The 19,903-nt window shown below is 41.3% G+C and overlaps 1 protein-coding gene across 1 annotated transcript in view; it reads left to right on the top strand.

Moving 5' to 3' along the window:
- The first annotated feature begins 9,463 nt into the window (after window positions 1–9,463).
- fam135b (family with sequence similarity 135 member B) overlaps window positions 9,464–19,903 on the top strand; it is a 43,899-nt gene continuing 33,459 nt past the window's right edge. The window contains exons 1-2 of the mRNA XM_069681147.1: window positions 9,464–9,540; window positions 14,817–14,896. Of these exons, the coding sequence (XP_069537248.1) occupies window positions 9,464–9,540; window positions 14,817–14,896 (157 nt within the window). The remainder of the gene's footprint in view (window positions 9,541–14,816; window positions 14,897–19,903) is intronic.

The raw sequence follows: 19,903 nt of genomic DNA, 5'->3' as shown, positions 1-19,903 counted from the left end.
CGCCTACCAAAGCTTTAAGGCAACTCAGGTGTCATTTTGTAAATAGTCAGGCTACGTTAAGTGAAACTAGATACATCATTTTTCTCATGTGGTTCCCATCAAAGTGTTCCCATAACCATTTTGCAGAGATGTGGACTTGAGACTTGGTGACTTGGACATAAGTCTACTTGAGTCACTGTTTTGATGTCAAAACGCAACATCAAACCCCCGGCTACCTGATGTTTTTCCACAAAGAGAAGCCTCATTAGTCGTACTTGTTACTACTCAATATAGTCTCAGAGTAGACCATCATCATGGCTGAGTCTGTGCCAAGATAATACAGAAACAATTCATTGTCATACTTTTTAACAGGTTATATAAATTGGCCATTAATATCATTATTAGACGGGATACTAATACCTTGTCGTTTCTCTTTATAAAGACCGGATACTACAGGTAAGAGCGCTGGATCTTGGGTGGAAAAAAAGTGACTTGACTTGGGACTTGACTTGCCTTAACTAAGGACTCGACTCGACTTGACTTGACTTGACATAACCTGTGACTCTAGACTTGCTTGAGACTTGGACCAAATGACTTGAGACTTGCTTGGGACTTGAGCAAAGATGACTTAGTCACAACACTACCATTTGGTATCAATTAGCCCATAGTTACAATTTGAGGCTGGGGGACTCAACAGTCAGCCATCCTGTTATCTCCTGGTTACCTATCAACTAGGGAGACTGTGATAAAAAAAAAAAGTAAATAAAAAAAGAGGTAATCAGTCAGCTTTACAAAAGTTACAGTCTGTGATTATACAAAGCTGGCATGAGCTGAAAAGTTTACTTTTTTTTTAACCTCTTTTCCATCTGCCATAGCCTCTAAGTCACGTGACTCTCATGTTGTAATTGCATCACATTTCTTGTTCGCACAACTCTCATCCTTTTGTTTCTTGTTTTGATAATATCCGACTGCACGGTTCACTTCAGCTTTTAGAGGGCAGGCTCTGACGTCAGCTCGCGCGCTGGACGTACACACTATAGTGCAGCCGCAGGACACACAGTATGACTGGCTGCTGGATGTTATCAATATTCTCCTGATGAAACTATCCACTGTCTGTATGTATTGTCTGCAAAACGCGGGGCGGACCCGGAGGATAAACACAAACGCAGATTCCGCGACAGACACTGCCGCACTTTCCCAAATTGAAATCCCCGTCAGGAGAGAGAGAGCCATAGGGAGTGAGTAGAGAGAGAGCGAGAGAGCGAGAGGGGGAGACTGCAGAACATACAGGGTCTGGATGAATAACCATGGCAACAGCAGCAGCAGCCGGAGAAGCGGTGATATAAACATTGCGATTTACTGAGTGAAGGCTGGAAGCGAACCCTCTGCGGATATTATTCTTCATCACTGCTAAGGTGAGGCTGTTTTTTTTTTCCAACATGTGACACCCTGCTGCTGCTTTAGTGGGATGCTTGTTGTGTGCATGTGCGTGGAACATGAGAGGACTAAGAAGCTCGTTGTTTTACATTAGAGCAGAGAAAGCTGCTACTGTAGACTGCTGGACGGTTGGAGCGATGTCAGGCTAAGTGAGGAGGGTTTTTATAGGAAGCATTAAATCTAATGGGGAATGTAGCTTCATTTAGCATAGCCTACTCTATAGGGCAGCTGGGGGTCTTTGTCTGACATATGGTGGTCATTGGGCATGTGTCCTTGTGTAAATAGACCTGATCACACACTGACTAAGAAAAAGGAACATTTTATTAAAATAAGCCTTTCAAAATAAAGGTTTGAATTAATAATTAATATATTCAAGCACTTTATTGCTGACAATGACCTAAGTTAAATAATTACATTTAAATGGCAAACTAAGCTTGAAACTGTGTGTTTGTGCACTTCTATATCTTAATATCAAGATGTTTGTTAAAGCTGCTGCACAGTGCAATGTGAGCTGTTGCTGATCAGTTTTAACAGACGCTGTAGTCTAAAATAGTCTTACATTAATGTCTCAAATGAACACAGCAAAGCTCGCACTTCAATATGAATGCAAAGTTTACACAGCAGGCTGCAAAAACAATGATGCAAGTTTAAATAGATTACAGTTAATGAGGCTGTTCATGCTGTACTGCAGCACGTGTTTAGGCCCTCATGTGACTGATGTAAACATCTGATTCAAGAAGATCATCACGAGACCACGTCTCAGTACTAAAGAGATTACATCTAATGTCCATCTTCCTACTTTTTGACAGATCCTTTGATGCATATTTGAATGTGTAGCTCCCACACGTACGCATAGTGGTTCTCTCACACACACAACAATAGTGAATCAGAGTTGTGGATACAAATGCAATCAATTATTATTATCATGACTTCAGATTCAGTGCTGTAACAGCTCTCCAAACACTAAGAAAGACAAATTTAGGATTTTCCAGCTGGCGACTTTATCTGCATTTTTTGTGCAGAGAGGCTCTTTGATCAAGAGAATCTCATTTGCAGATAGCAAGGACACCCATCACAACCTCTCAAAGTCAGCTAACGTGATAACACTGGCCACTTGGACTCCTCTTTGCCTTTGCAGGGATTTGGCATTGTAATTTTTAACAACAAAGAGCCTAATACAGCTCTGTGCAAGGTTTTAGCAAATGCCAGATTATGGCATCACATGATTGCTGGCTCAGTTCTCTGTAAGGACTCTCTGTCCCCACATGACCAGTGTGCAGATTCATTTTCCTGAAAAACAAAAGTGAGGTGAAAAGCAATTATCACAACATTGTTTAGAAAGATCTTTATGGAATACTTAAAAAACCTGAAACCAGGAATTCACAACATTTGCAACATTTCCTTTCATTTCTTTTGGTGAAGGAGGAGCTGTGACTCATTGGTCCTTTGTCACATATTCCTGTTTGGTGATAGTCCTTTGTCTGTTTGGGTGTTCTGCAGAGGGAGTTGAATGTTAATGAATGGAATAATAGCAGAGATTAATTTCCGGCCCTTTGAGCTGTGCACACACACACACACACACACACACACACACACACACACACACACACACGCGCGGCTTCCAGTCGACGCACACAATGACTCTCTGTGTTACAATCACACCTACGCGGACATTACCAGCAAAGTCTGCTCATTGCACATTCAGTCACTCTGAACATGTTGCCTCCTCGTCCTCCCCGAAATGAGACGAGATATGTCAGTGAGCATTCCCAACTGAGCTGACACCAGCAGAAGCTGCAGGAAGGGGAGGCTGGCAGTGTGAGGGCAGCCAGGAGTTTCAGTTTTTAACCTTAAGGTGGAGGAATTACTGTTGCTGCAAAGCGTAGACCTCCAAGAAGGCCAGCGTGTGTGGCCTGCATTAAATAGTAATACGACAGCAGATGGCTGTTTTGTAGTGATTAGTGTTTAATGATTCGCGTAAAAGAGAAAATCAGGAAGAGATAAAAGTTTGTAAAAGTGCACAAGCAGCAAATGATAAGCATCAGCTTGGTTACAGGTTGTGCAGATCTGCAGTGTGCAGCTATCAGGTCACAGAACGGTTAACAAGTAATCCCTGTTTTATTATTGTTGTAGGAAAATGACTTTAACTTCATCAGGATTTAGTTAAAGCCTTTAACAGTCAGCGAATGCTGTACTGACTGAAGATACCCTGAAGGCAAACTGTGATTTGGGGATTTTTGGTTATTCAAATAAAAACTCCCTTGGTGTGCCTTTCATGCCTACAACTTTAGAAACTGAGGCACATAGCTCAAATATAAGACAGCTACAGTTTAAATGGAATAGATTTTGTTCTGAGATTACTGTTCTCATTGATTTAGGGAACCTTGCGGTTACTGGTGGCATCTTCAAGTGAAGTTTAATACTGCAGGTTGTGGAATTCTTGGGGCAGCAAACACTCCTTTATCAGCTACTCTGTCAGAAATACAGCAGAAGAGCAACTGGTGTATCTGTTTACAGAGCAGCCAAACACATCATAGGTCGGCATTGTGAGGCACTTTTTATCTTGGTTGTGAGGGGTGGACTACACACATAATGTAAACAGTTTATAGCATAACAATACTAGGTCAAAACCTAGTATGTGGCTGACCGCATTAGGGCAATGTGTTTCAAGGACTGTCCTTATGAGGCCAATGACAACGTGTTTGAAAGCAGGTGCGCGCTGCAGACGTAGGTGGGGTCAGCGGACGAGCAGAGGAGGAGCAGCCCCGCCTACTCCCCAAACAAAGTATCCAGAGCCATATAGACAGAGAGCCACATCAGTGGAGGTCCAATATGCTGCATGATATGCCATTGGGATGTTGCAACTCTCGCTCTCTACGGCTGTGAAAGTACCGTCACTCGGTCAGTCAGTCAGTCACATATAGATCTGTGTGTAGGGCTGACCCCGGCGGTCAGCCAAAAAGTCAACCATGAACAGTACAAAAATGGGATTTAAGGATTCTAACATGATAAAGAATGAAACAAATAAATTAATAAAAACTTGAATACTTATAATGTTACAATGTTACAATTTCATTTAGCAGACGCTTTTGTCCAAAGCGACGTACATCTGAGAGTTAATACAACACAAGCAACAATCAAGACAGGAGGGAACAAAGTCAGTAAGTGCCAAAAGACAGCTTCAAATGCAATCGGACACTGGTGCAAACAGGCATCATACATCATCAAGGTCAATATGATCATGAATATCCTCATCAACATCAACAACATCCTTTATATCGTCATCATCAATTGCATCAACATCATTTGGTGCAGAGGTGTTCATTAAAGAGCTGGGTCTTTTTGTATGATTTTGTAAAAGGGGCGGTTATGTCAAGTAAATGCCTCTAAAAATCAACTATTTAATTTAGTTTTTAATGATTTAAACACATTCTGAAACATCCCAGAATATTACGAGAAAATGATCAAACAAATTACAAGCCCGTAATGAAAAGTGTTATCACTTAATTTGCCAACATAAAGGCCTATATTCAGTCTCAGTCAGTTTTTTAAAATCCTGGTGAAAATACTGTGTTCATGTTGAAAATGTCTAAAGGAGGGTCTACTAGATCCTGGATAAAAAAGTATTTATTTGTAAAATCCTGTTGGGAAAAGACTGCAAATAATATAGATTTGTTTTCCTATGTTAACAAGTCTAATAAAAATACTTTTTGTTTTTTTTAATGTAACTGAACATTTTAAGTTGGCAAGACCTAGCTTTGGGTTTAGTCAGAAAATACACAAGGGAGAAAAAAAGAGATCTGTTGATAATTAATACAAATAGGAGAAACCATGTAATTGTTTACAGATAATGTCTTAAACTGCAATTGTTGCCACGAGTTGTTTCATCTTCATCATCGTCAGCATTGTCATCATTGTCATCATCGCCCAGAGGAACACAATGTATCCTACTAAGAAGAATGACAGCTGTATGCCTTTGAAGCTGTCAGCGTGGGCGTTGTGGTCCATGCTTTGCTCATTTGATTAACTTATTGATGGATTTTCTGCAGAGGCTGATAATCAGTGTTTGTGTTCCAGCCTTATAGTGATTGTTTTGGAGGGACAGACAGCATCGAGTCCCTGCACTGTGGGCCTCCAATTAATCGAGTACACAGTGGTTATTCTCCTCCTTAGCAATGGAGCACCTTCAGCTAGCTTAATCAATGCTGAAGAAATCACCAGCTGTACATACTGAACTGTTTCACAGTCTCAGATCAAGTGACCTTTAATATGCTCATGACACATCACGACCGCTTCTCCCCGTGTTCACACACACAAAGCTTCACTGTCATATGTGGCGAGTGTGTCAATGTGACACGACATGCAGAGTCAGCAGGAAGAGGAGGGAGAAGGAAACAGTTGTGTCATTTCTTGTCTCATTTGGCAGCAGTGGCTAGCTTAATGTGCAACATTAGAGAAGGTTACTGTCTCTCTGAGGACTGTTTGACTGGACTGCCGGCCTTTATGTTATTAAGTTTTTATGTGGACATGTCCACCTTTTTGTTCTCCCCAGACTGCTTCAGTGGAAGGCAGAGGTTCAGGTTTTACTGAAGATTTATTGGACCATCTTTCAGTAGACTTGGCAAAGTTACTTATAATACATCTTATCAGCATAAGTGAGGTAGATGAGACTGGTTTCCTGCCAATTGAAAAGACACCTTAGACTTTGCACTAATGAAATTGAGCTGTTGGGAAGGGGCTTTGAATACATTTCTCTGCTCACAGGAAGTGACTAATTGAACCTGACTGACTTAATCAGAACATTTTTTAACATTGGTAGGAGCAGATGCATTATCCAAGGCTATTTTACCTCAAAGGACAAACAATTGACATCTTCCTCTTTCCCATTTTGTTGGCTCGTCCAGTCATGGTAGAATACTGTTCAATGAGTCTGGTTCTGCTGGAGGTTTCTGCTTGTTCAGTACTTATGTATTTATTTGACAGGGACAAAGCACAGCTTCTTATCTGTACCAGAGTTAGCTATAAGCTAATTTGCATCTGTAGTCCCTGGGCAGGAAAAAGAGAACAATTACAAGTAAAAAAAACAGACAGTACATATTCACTATTATTGTTATATATTCCCAGAACAGCATTTCGCAACAAAAAGATTAAAACACAAAAGCTGTTTGCGTTTATGTGTGATGGGTACATGATTGGGTTGAGTTTAGCCATGATTTCATCTTACATTTAAAATCATTAAAACTGCATCACTCTCTTATATAACTTGGTACTGAGTTCCAAAACTTTGTACCACTTGCTCATGGCTCTCTGTAAGCAATATAATAGAGAGTATGATGCACAAAAAATTGAAATATTGACCCTTCTCTCAAACATCAGAGAGCATGTGGCTATGGCACGAGGGGTTGTAGACATAGAGTTTTCAGGGTGGCGTCTTCTTTTAGCGTATCCAAAAAACAAATGTAGAGCAAAAGGAATGGATTTACAGTGTGTGTATCTGCTCTAACACAATCAAGGTTACTACTTAGAATAATATCCATAAGCAAGCATAAAGGACAAGGAGCTCAATGTTGCAACAACAGCTTGTAAGTTTCACTGCAGAACACCCACACTGTAGTAATGTCATGGTTTCTAGAAGCTGGTCCAGGATTTTACCACATATTAGGGCAATGTTAGAATCAACTGGCCCAAATCACCAAGAGGTTTGCCAAACATGTTCGTTGGTCTTCCAAGCTTAAAAGGAAGTTAGAATCTAAGTAGCAAAACAGTTACACTGGAGCAAAAACGGGCTGGAATTTTTCCTTGGCATACTCAAAGGACTGAGTAGCTTTGTTTCGATGTGCATGAACAAGGCCTCCATTTTTGGCAAATTAACACTCCTCTTACAGGACTTTCAAGTCAGTTTTATAATATCAACTTCAAAGAGAGAAATCAATAGCTGTGTCCCAATCCAGGGGCTGCAGCCTTCGAAAGACGTATTTGAAGGCCGATAGCGTCACAGAAGCGCGTCGAAGGCTGTCCCAATGCGAAGGCTCCAATGCCTTCAGATGTGGCCGGCAAATGCGTCCGTCCTTTACCCTGGCCGCGAAGGATCCATCGGGTGCATCCTTCGTGGCTCTATGTATAACGAGATGGCGGACTTTTAAACGGCCGAGGAACACACTTTAAAACGTAAATGTTTTTGGTTTCAACCCAATCGAATAGCTTGTGTCACACATTTAAGAAAACGAAAGGGCCCTTGAAACAAATTATCTTTAAAATAATAAGATACCTTATGCGTCGTTAGTTATGCTAGCTAGTTAGCCCACTAGCTACCTGTTGCTAGGCGACAGGAGCTGCGTTTGGTGACGCAAGGGTGGACCAGACCATCTCATTTCAGTTCGGCTTTAACGGTCTACGCAGGCCATGAATGGAGCATCCTCCATGGACCGCCTCCTTCGAAGGCTGCAGCCCCTGGATTGGGACACAGCTAGTGTTTCAACCATCTAACAGAGCGTATGTTAGCTTAATAAGCTAGCTAGCTGCTGCTGATCAAACCTGGCAGGGACAGTTGTCATTTCTTGTCCAAAATAAGAATCCTGCTTTTGTCTACCCCTGTCTGAAATGAAGGACGCCTGTCTCAGAGATTTCTTTAAATCAAATGGTGTCTGTGCCGTTAATATTGAGAACTGCATATGCAAGAAGGCACAGCTTAAAAGGTATGGCCACTGTAGCTAATGAGGCAAGGATGAGCCAGCAAATGGCCAGTTGCTAATAAAGAAACAAAAAGATTAAAGCTGCCACTTTTTGTTGGCCATGGTAAAAATCAGTGGTTTTCACAGGATACCTGCAAGCTGAAATAAACTTTAATTAGCAGGAACCTTTGCATTTAAGTTGCAGCGCTTTAACTTCTCACGATACCCCAGTGTCTGAGCTCTGCTAATAAAAGCAGCCTGTCTGAATAAATCTTCACTGCTTAAACAAAGTGGACTGAAACAGTACAATGCTTTTAGGCCAGCACCTCTGCAAGTTTTATTTTACAGCAATGACTCTGTTTCTGTTTTGACACTTGTGTGCGTCTTCCACTGATTCTCCATGTCAGTTTATGCAACATTTACAGGAACACTAACCGAGCAGCGCACACATGCAAGGATGAGATTTCAAAGCATTCAATGAGCGGTTATTTGATACTCTTTGCTGTAAACGCTGTCAGTGTTTCATCTCCTGTTGGTTTGTGGCAGCTCAGTTTTTAGTTTGTTACAGCTTCCATGGCACTTTCTCTGAACTCTGCAGGGTGTAAAGTCCATGTCTATTTTTCTCTAATACTCTCAGATTTTGTGGATTTTAGGTTAAATGAGATTGTTCATATTTGGAAGTGCTGGGTAAAAATCGAGCTGCTAATCCACATATTGGTCTGAACTGAACCTCAGCCTGGGATATGTTGAGCACAGATTTTAGAGACCTCGATTTTCAATTATATGGTGCTATGTCGTTATAGACACTGGCAAATATAATAAAACACTGAGTTGAAGCCCTAAAGCTAAGGGCTAATAACTGCATGTGTACATTTAGTTTAGTTTCTCATCATGTGTTTTGATATAGGCAGATTTTAATAGTAGGTGTCCTACGTGTTTGACATTCAATTAAAGGGCAACGCGTTAAACTATACAGTGCACAGATCACACCCTATTAATTATACAGGTAATAATAACAATGTTCACAGCAATAGAAGCTGAACTTAAATCATCTCACAGCGTCATTTATGAAGACAGATACAAACTCAGAGAAGAGTTTCCAGCTGCACACAGCAGTGCTTTTACTCTGAAACACCTATAGATTACCTGAACAGTGATGTTGGTAACTATATTCAGACTGAGGTGTGTCCCTCGGTATTATACAGTCCTATCTCCACACTGGACTGTATGAGTCACATCACCTTTGCAAACAGAAGAGATAAAATATGAGAACTAGTTTGAGAAATGTCATCATTAGTCTTATCGGGCTCGTTTGTCTGTTCTGTTATATTTACCCAATGTCTTCTCTTCTGGCAGGTGATGAGCGGGTCTATATCATGTCTGAAGTACAGGGAACACTGGAGTTTTCTGTAGAGCTGCACAAGTTTCACAATGTGGATCTCTTTCAAAGAGGGTAAGCAATTATCTCTGCAGACATCACATTTCCGGAGCCATGATGTTTGTTTATATTACCTGGCTTCACAGATGGCAACTCAGCGGGGACATATGCACGTCGCCTGCTAACAAGGGATCCACACACTAAAATGTTTGTCAATAGTAGCTGTTTTTTTTCTATGTTAAAAATGTGCCTTAACTAAACAAAAAGACTGAATTAAATTCTATTCGAAAACTTAAAGTTGTCAGATACATAACATAGTTCAGTCTAATGGTTTAAAAACTGGACATGACAAAGCCGACAATGTATGAGAACTCACAGCAAGTGACTTTTGCTCCCACAGCACACGCATTGATCGACTAACTCTAAACTAAAACTATAAAGGGTAAAAGTGACTAAAATGTGACCAAAACTAATAAACATTGTCATCTGAAGACTAAGACTAAATCTCAAATAGCTGGTTCAGTATAAGCATGACAAAACATCCCTGTTTTCAACATCTTTGCAGATCAAGTAAGAGTAACTTAATATTTAGATTGGTTTGAATGTTTTAGCTATTATACACATCATGCCTTTAAATGAATACAAAATTGTGAAACATATTACACACATGCGCCGTGATATGAAAATATAGAGAAAGATGGATGAAGATGATTTGACCATCTAGACCGCTCAAGCTAAAGACCTGTCATGTTAACGCAGAGGCTATCGTCTGACGACGATATAGCCTCTGGGGACACCTGTGAACATGCTGGGGCATCATGATGCAGATTAGTAAAAAGTATAAATGAAGCTTTGTCAGGTCTGTCCTCAAGAGAAGAAAAGTTTTAAAATGCTCGTTTGTTGAGTGGAGGTCGGATCGATCATTTCTGTTCTGTTCGTTCTGTTAGCATGCAGATGTCTGCCGCTGATGGGAGCCTGGATGTCATCACGGTGCATTACGTTCCGCCTGCTGTTGCTCTCCTCATGGACTGTTTTCCCTGCATATGCCGCAGCCTGCTGATACATGATTGGCCAATACTACTCGGACAAGTGTGCTACAAAAGGAAACCAGAACACAGATTCTACATTTCTATGAAGAATCTGTAATAGAGATTAGCTGCTGGATTACAAACGCCCTCTGCTAGCATAACTAAACCTTAAGCTACATAACTGCACTTTGAGAAACATTAATTTACACCTAAATGTTGAAAAAACAAAAAAGATCACTTAAAATGACATCATTATATTTATTAAATAATAAATGTATTAATTGTATTGATTTAAATCTAAATAGCAATAGTATCAGAACAGACACCAAGGAAAACAGGAGCATGTAAAACTAGATAATGATGCAAGATAATGTGCTCTTTTAGGCAATTTAAGACATACAAGAAAGCTTGAGGAAACATTTTGTCTCCAGATAATTTCTGTTTCTGTTATTAAAAACCTGCACATAATTCACCTCTACAAATGTATACCTAAAATAATCAGCTCTATAAAGTATAAAACAATCCATTCATCTGCTTTTAGATCCCTTGACCTATTGGTAAGATATTTAACATATTTATAAATAGAAACAACAGATTTGAATGTTATTGGCTGTACCGATAAAAAGCGCTCAGCGCAAGTGTCATTGCTATCTTCCACCTGGCGCAGTCGTCATTTTCACACCCAGCGCCCACGTTGTGTAAATAGCAAGTTATCTTGCGCCACCGTTAGCAGCCATGGGCATGTTGGTTGAAATGAGGTGTGGTCAGGCTAACAGGTGGCGCGTTGCTATCACAAATTGACCAACAAAAACCTGGTCTAAAGTCTATGGCTCAGTCGTTTTCTGCGTCCTCTAGATAGCAACGCGCCACCTGTTAGCCTGACCACACCTCATTTCAACCAACATGCCCATGGCTGCTAATGGTGGCGCAAGATAACTTGCTATTTACACAACGTGGCCGCAGTCTGTGTGTACACTGGTGAGTTCACAACACAAGTCTGTGCTTGTCACTCACACAGGGATGCACAGCAGCGCTTTGACTCATAAGGAAAAAGTAGTGTTTGCTGATACAGTGAAAAAATGTTGTTTATGGGACAGAACTTTTGGGACAGGGACTTTTGTTTCCCTCGTCTCCTTAAATCATGATACTGCTTCCGGTTTATTACCGATCTGCTGAGAAGTGCAGGAAGACAAGGACAGGCTCACCACTGTTTCACACACCTCTTTCACCTCAGGGAGATTCCTGCTTGAGCCACACATGGGCCAAAAACTACAGAGGCCGACACAAAGCTCTCCAAAATGCGCGGCCATTCTGACGCACAATCTCTATAATACAGCAGAAACCGAGACACACTCAAACACGCAACGTAACTACCTGTGGCACCAACCGTGCCCACAGATATTAAAACACTGTCCAATGCCAATTATGCACGCAGGAGACAACACAGCCATGTGATCCAGCAGCAACAATAAGTAAATAAACATTTAAAGCCAACCTTTCTTTGATGGTCAGTATGCAGAACTTTAATAAACATAAGATCCTGTCCGCCTGGAGATTTAAATCATTAATGCTATGCCTCTTGCGTAAATGTACAGATCGTGCCTCTTTTCATTTTCGTTTCTGCTGGGCAGTGGGATCGCTTCAGTGGCTTTAACATCAATACGTGCTTCAACATGTATCGTACAGTGATCTGAGAAAGAAATGAATTGAATATAAGTAGATAGACTGAAATGTGCCGTGTAAATAGCAACACGCCTGCCTGCGGGCGCACCGGGCTCTTAAAGGGAATGAGAGCTGACACTCTGATTGGTTTGATTCATGTTATGCCGAAAACACGCCTATGAATAATCCAGGGACTTAAGCCATCCTCTTTGCACCTTGTGCCTCAGTTTGCGGCCAGAATGTGTGCCGTCTAACTAGCAAAAGTGCGTCAGACACGCCCTAAATCACTTAGCGGCATGTGCTTTAGACTGTTCGCCTTCCTCGTCTACATAGGGACCTAAAATTTATACCTCCAGTCGGGTCTAGTTTTTAGGCCAAAAAAGGGTCATGTTTATCCATGTGTCTGCTGGAAGATTAAAGCCTCTCATCTGGTGGCCCTCTGATTCGCTGAAACACCGGCTTTATCAAAATGATGTTTCCTCTCTAAAAGGGATGGGCTAAAGCTTTATCATGGTAATCCCTTCATCTGAGTGCACTGTAATATGTCTGTTTTTATAAGTGTCCTCACTGCAGCAGATATCTGATGTAGACACCAAATATACTTGGATCCCTTTGTAAAGATGAGGCACAGTGGAATGAAACTAGTTTAGTTACCAGGACATCTGCATCTCAATATGAAGCAGTGTAATTGCTGAAATCAATACAAATCCTTGTACGAGACTTGAGGCCACACAGCTGGACACTTTGATGGGCCCAGTCATACACTGATTGCATTCAAATACAGATGAAGTATGTATTTGATTTGGAAAGATGGCGATGGTAATAAATAGGACACTTGCATTTGACTGATGGAGGCAAAGTTTGAGTCTTGAATTGATTCAGAAACCCAAATTAAAACACAGCTGCATTTACTTTATTCAATTTATTCCAATTGTTCAATTGTTTTAACAACTTCCTTTGTCCTCAAGCCTTTTTTAGCCTCTTAAACCTAAAAGCCAGTGCAGTATATTCGATATAAAACATTGAGCATCAAATCTAAAAATCTCTGAAGTAAGAGGAGGCGCATCAGCTCCTGACCGCTTACTGTCCATTGACTTGACCTATTTCATCCTGTAAACAACTCTTATTTATTTATCGACCCTCAAAACCTTTTCCGTGCTCTTCTCTGTCGAGCCTCCATCTTCCAGAGCGCTGTCGCTAACACACTGTTGTGATGGCTGTGTTCACAGCCACGCTCTGGTCTCTCAGGCTGCCAATGTGTCCCCAGAGAGATGAGATGTGCTTTTACACAAAGCTGCGTCGACTTGAACTGTCAAAGTGACCTTTTCAAAGGCATGTTTTCCATTGCTGCCTGTAGTCGGGGATGTCACATAAATCATCCTTGTTTAAGTCACTAAGTCTATGTGGTTTTACATTTTATATAACTCTTCTTTCAATATAGACGGTTAGGATATTCTAATTTATTTCAAGATCCATTTACTTTTGAAGCTGTCATAACTAACATGGATCTACATTTTAACACCACATTAGATTTGCCACTATTGTAGAGTTGTAGCACCATTGCTGATCTGATACCATAAAACACTTTGAACAGAGGAGCATTATTACGTCTTTTTTTAATTATTTATAATGATTTGTCCATCATCCTTTAATAGTTTAGTTGAATTTTTTAATAACTCATCCATGCCATGAACAGCACAAAAGCTGCAACCGTCAAGACATTGTCATAAAACTGTCTTGTTAATGCTGAAACAGAACATCCTGTATTCCCACAACCGTCGGTTTGACCTCACTAAGGACACACTAAACGAAGCAGAAAGGCAACGATACAGCCACAAGTGTCTTTAAGGTCATGCCAACAATGTCAGTACCTAAAATACCTAAAAACATTTTGAAAATAAAGCTGGTATCAAGCTAACTAGCTGTCTTACTTTTGTTATTAATTACCTGTACTCTTGATGCAATATATATGGGAAACAGCAGTGAGTGTACAGCATGTCCCTCTTAAAGATGGACAGACACATGATTTATTGCAAATTCCAATGTGAGCGCTGCTTTACAAAACATCAAAAATAGAAAAATATCTTAAACGCAACAAACTGGCTTACTCATTTCAACTGCTAATTTAACAGACCATATTCAAACATAGAGCAATATTCATGCAGAAACAATGCCTCTCCGGGGGTTGCTAAGACATGAAACCGTTTGCTCCATGTGAAACAGTGAAATGGTGAAATAGACATGGGGATAAGAGAGTGCAGTAGACATGCACCAAAGGGTCGGATTGGCGAGTCGGATTAGAGCCTTTGCCTCTGGAGAAGGAGCGCCTGCTCTCCCAACTGAGCTAAACCAGAGCCCCACATGAAAGCGTTTTTTCCTCACCCGCGTTACTTTTCTGTTTGGCAGGCGGTCTGTTTGAGTGGTGTCAAAATAAAAAGGGCAAGATAAAAGCATCACAAATCATAGTTTTATGAGGCAATCTCATAAAACATAAATGGGTTATTTACAGTGTTTTACTGTGAGGTTAGAAAACTGTATTTGCCTTTCCTTTCTTACTATTCATAGCATACATTTCTTGATAGCTCTCGGCCATCCGGTCCCAACTCTTTAAATATATTCAGCACAGTTGTGTGACTGTTGTGTTTGTTGTGTCCCCCTCAGGTTCTATCAGGTGCGAGCAGGGTTGAAGGTCTCGCCTCGAGTGCCCCACAGGTTGATAGCGACAACACAAGACAATGCAGGTAAGAGGAAGTGGTGTTTACTATACACCATCGCGCACGGACGCATGCAGGCGCGCGCACACACTCACACACATAATATTTTTAGATACCACATGGACTCACAGCACCTCGTTCCCCAAGCTCCCAATTTGCTTTTTTGGTTCTCAGTAGTAGTATTCTGTTTTTGCACTGCGTTGGATGAATTAGCGGGCTGATGCATTTGTGCAGAAAACACCAATTACTTTGAAGCAATTGTGGGGAGGTTACAAGTCATATTCAGTCATAAAATGATATTTAAACAACGAGCCCCTACCTGGGAACAGAAATGCTAAACGCTGACACCCAGACTGAAAGCTGTCTCTTGTGTATCTTTGTACTCAATTTGCATCTCTTTGTTGTCATTTTGCATCATGCGCCTTAAATATTGACAAACTATGATAAAAGCTTTATCCTGCAGTTCAGATCTTGTTTGAACAGGTTGTGTTTCACCCATGTCCACAGGGGACTGAGTGTGAGAAAAACTCCCTCCACACAGGGAACTGAATAACATTCATCTGTGGTTTATGCTTGTCTTTGAAGTTAACATACACGGCAGTACAGGGATTCTCTTATTCTGTTCCTCTCCTGGAGCAGCGAACATCATTTTACAGTGTTTTGTGAATGTGGAATATTAACATCTTTACACCTGTCTGGATCATACTCAGAGATGTGTTCCTTCATGTCATAGCTGTATATCAATCATTCGTGGATTCAAAGGACCTTCCCTTAGAGACGTGACTATGATCCTGATGTGACATGATCTACAGATACCAGAGGAAAAGAAAACACCCATGTATTATGACATCTGCTTATTGAGTTTTAGAGGATTTCAGCATGCAGCATAATCTTTCGTTTTCATTTTAGATAAAAGCAAGAGAATAAAAATACCTGAATTGATTTTTTAAACAAGTAACTGTGCACAGTAAGTAATTCTATTTATGTTCTCCCGATTTAGTCCCAGCCTTTTGAGTTCTGCATCAGGGAATGAGAGTGGTGTCTGGGGATTTTTATGCTGTACCTTGTCTCAGTGATTTAGGACACTTGGCTGTCTTTGGGTTAAAAACTGACTGACTCACTCTGCAGAAAATGTTGCATCTCTAATATCTTCAAAAACCAAATGGGAACAAGATGATTTAACTTGTTTTAAATGTAAATCAGTTTCAGCTGACTGAAAGCCAGTGTCATTTTTCTGATTAATTCTGGGCGGTCTGCCCTTTCTCTGCTGTGTCTCAAGGTATTTGCACATTGTGAATTAGATAATACTCTATTGGAATTGTTGTGCTGCAGGAGGACCATTTCCCTTCTGTTTTATAATGAGAAATGGCGGCTGAATGTGACAGAGAAGGGATGAAGCAGCATACAGCATAAAGAACGTCCAATTTTGAAACGCACTTCAAAGAAAACTAACATCATTAGTGGCTGGAACATTTAAGTTGCACACATTTTAAAATTAAATTCTTTATTCGGAGGTTTGTTTTTGACTAAGATATCGCAGATAACCAGAAGCAAAACATGCAACCAACTAGACTAATCCTATTTAAAACTACACTTTTATTTATACAGTGTGTACAGCATGTCCAACCCACTTTTGCTAGTTAGTCGGCGCACAATCTGGGTGCAAACCGAGGCGCAAGGCGCAAAGAGGTTGGCTTAAGTCCCTGGATTATCATAGGTGTGTTTTGGCATAACATGAATCAAACCAATCAGAGTGTCAGCTCTCATTCCCTTTAAGAGCCAGGGGCACCTGCAGGCAGGCGTGTTGCTATTTACACGGCGGATTTCAGTCATTCGTATAAAAACTGGGCTCAGGCCAGCATATTTCACTTCTTTCCTTCCACTGTGCCCCTGCACATGCAGAACAAACACAGGTATAGTAACTGTACAATATACTGTATGTCGAAGCACGGACTGATGTTAAAGCCACTGAAGTGATCGCACTGCCCAGCAGAAATGAAAATGATTATAGGATTATAATTAATCGACCTCTTAGTTGCATGTGAGTGTGTGTCTGTTTCTGCATGCATTAGAAAGAGCGCGTGTCTCACAGTCCTCTGTCCCATAATCAACGTTATTTCACTGTATCTGCAAATACACCGTTTTTTCCTTATGAGTCAAAGCACTGCTGTGCACCCCCATGTGAGTGGCAAGCAAAGACTTGCATGTTGTAAACTCGCCAATGTATGCCCATGATGCGCCCTTTAAATAGCAGAGACAGACTGCTCCAAAACTAGACCAGGTTTTTGTTGGTCAGTCACTTTCTGCGTCCTCAAGATAGTCCTGCGACCACACCTCAGCACCTCATCAGACCAACACGCCCATGGGCGCTAACCCTTCGATTCCACAGGATCCGTCTCCGGCGCATTCCGTCTGCGCCGCGACCTCCGGAGTCGATCGCGCCCATTCAAGTCAATGCTTGTGATTCCACAGCACGTGCCGCGGGCCCAGAAGCGTGTCTCCGCTCTGCTCCGCTAAAGATATGCGCCGGGTCTATTTTTGACGGAGGCCGCTTCAAACACGCGTCAAGCTCAACAGAGCAGATCGTTCCAAACAGGAAGTCACACACGAAAGCAGCATACAGCATCTGGTCATTTCAAAATAAAACACATGTTCAGACCAGTACAGACTCCCGTTTTTTCCCGTTTCTTTTAAGATCAACGCACTGAAATCTCGAAAAAAGAACACTTTTAATTAAGTAGTGTACTCCTCAATGGTAGAAGCACAAAAATCACGAAATGATTTCCAAATGAGCAGATAATCAACCTTGGATGTGCAAACTGAACTGTAGTTTGTGTGTTGCTCTGCTAACATTGATGTTATCGCCTGATTTCTCAATTCTCGCGCGATAATGTAGCCCTCCCGCGATCTGGTGATCTCGCGAATCCAGCTGCTTGGGCCAGCGCTCCGCTGCGCTGCGGACCAGACACGCTTCCTGTGGGCGAGGGCTCATTGACGGACCAGAAAAGCGGCACAGACTCATGTGTTGCAGTTGTCTTACTTATATGCCATCAAACATTTCTAATGATGTTCAAGTGTATGTTGAATCTGCGTGATCAGCCCCGTGACAGTTACTTTTTGAAATGAAAGCTCACCATCTGGTGTATCCGCTAAAAGTAAACACTCCGCGGCACGTCCGCTCTGTTGACAGCCCGCATAGTTAGCTACAGTGTTAACCAGCGTCGCTGATAGCGGGAGTAGAGTCAAAAGCCGCCTTGCAAAACCGAAAGCCTGCCTCGATAATGCCGCTGACATTATCTGTGACAGCAGCAGCATTGTGTGCTTGTTAACAGTTTAAAGGCAGGTGACACTCAGACTCCTCAGACTCTATTGCACAGTGGTCCACTCTATGCTCTGGTGAAGGGCTGCACACGAATGAGATGGAATTTTCTCGTAGATTAGTCTTGGAAGACAAGAAACTGGCAAGCTTTCGTTTTAAGATAAGATAAGATAATCCGTTATTCGTCCCACAACAGTGACAGGTCATTTGCTTGACAGCGCACTTCCTGCAATGTGACTACTGCACATGCACACATTGCAAGTTCAATGGTTAAACGATTTATCTTCCAGCCCTTGTTTATACCACAAAAGATCCCTCACATGTCGTGTCCTCTTTTGTATTCATAAGTTGTGACACAGTGTTTCTGAATTTACCCAAGCCTTCAAATCTGAATTTCTGGCAATGCAGAAAGCTGCTCACTGGCAATACTGATTCACAGTAATAAGGCTATTTTTAGCTCATGACTGGAGCACTGTGTGTGTGTGTGTGTGTGTGTGTGTGTGTGCAAGTGTGATTACATGGTCTGATTTAGCGGTACTTGTGAGGACATGCTCCTGACTGTACGACACACTTCTCTTAAGAGGACATTTTAGATTGCAAAGACATTAAGATCCTGAGTGATTTCAGGCTCAAGTTTCAGGCATGCCACTTCTACAGTTGTGGTTAAAGGCACAAGGGAGATAGTGTGTCCATTTAAATATTGTTACAGCTATAAATGTATTTTTTTGTGTGTGTGATTAAGTGGTCTGATCTATCTGTACTTTAGGGGACTTTTCGCTGACGGTGCGACCCACTGCTCTTAAGAGACATTTATACCTGAGTGATTTCAGGTGATATTGAAACTTTGTTTTATGGCATGAAGCTTCTATGGCTGTGGTAAATGTCAAAAGGGAGATAATGTGTCCATTTAAATGTTCTCACAGCTATAGCAGAACCACTGTGGCATTTGTGTGTGTGTATGTGTATGTGACATTTGTGTTTGCAAGGACATTGCTGATTGAGAAGGCGATGTGTCTAAGATGTGACAGTGATTCATGTCATTTTGAGTGTTTTCTCCGGAAACACAGTGATGGAAATACCAGCAGGGAAGATTATTTCATACACCTCATTAGTTATTAGATGGAGAGAAATCCTCAATGGTTCAAATATAATACATGGCAATGGAAATGATAAAAATAGCAGTTCAGTAGTCTTGCTCTCAATAGTCTATTTTAAGCATGCTAAATCCTGGAGGTGCAGTTTTACATGATGGGAGTTGAGAAAAAGAAGATAGAGCTTAGTTCAGTTGGAGGAGGCTTCAGTGAAACAGAGTTTACATTGCAGGTCCAGTGTTTGCATATAGAGACAAACAGCATAATGCAATATAATATTTTCAGACTCTTAACACTGTTACAATAATGCAGCCTGTGTGCAGTCAGTTACACATTCAGCTAAATACTGCGACAGAAATAACACTTTTGGAAATATGCTTATTTGCTTTTTGTTATGTGCACTTGTTTGTGAAAGGGCTCATTAGAGTGATAAACTCTGCTTTCCCCTCAGCTCTATGAAGAATCTAAGAATCAGCTCTGTGCTCTGACTTTCCGACCCACAAGTGTTTGTGTAGCGTGCGTATGCAGATTAAGTTTGAGTTGAAATCAGGACGTCACCCAGACTGCTTCCAGGCTCTGCCCCTTGCCAAACTTGAAGCATGGACGCAGGGGTAAACAGCTAGC

The sequence above is a fragment of the Semicossyphus pulcher genome, unplaced genomic scaffold (assembly GCF_022749685.1).
Source record: "Semicossyphus pulcher isolate SPU_LCO1_2020_fin unplaced genomic scaffold, fSemPul1.0.p SCAF_5, whole genome shotgun sequence".
NCBI classification, from domain to species: Eukaryota; Metazoa; Chordata; class Actinopteri; order Labriformes; family Labridae; genus Semicossyphus; species Semicossyphus pulcher.
Note: the sequence above shows the minus strand (reverse complement) of the source record. Positions and strands in the feature narration are given on the sequence as shown.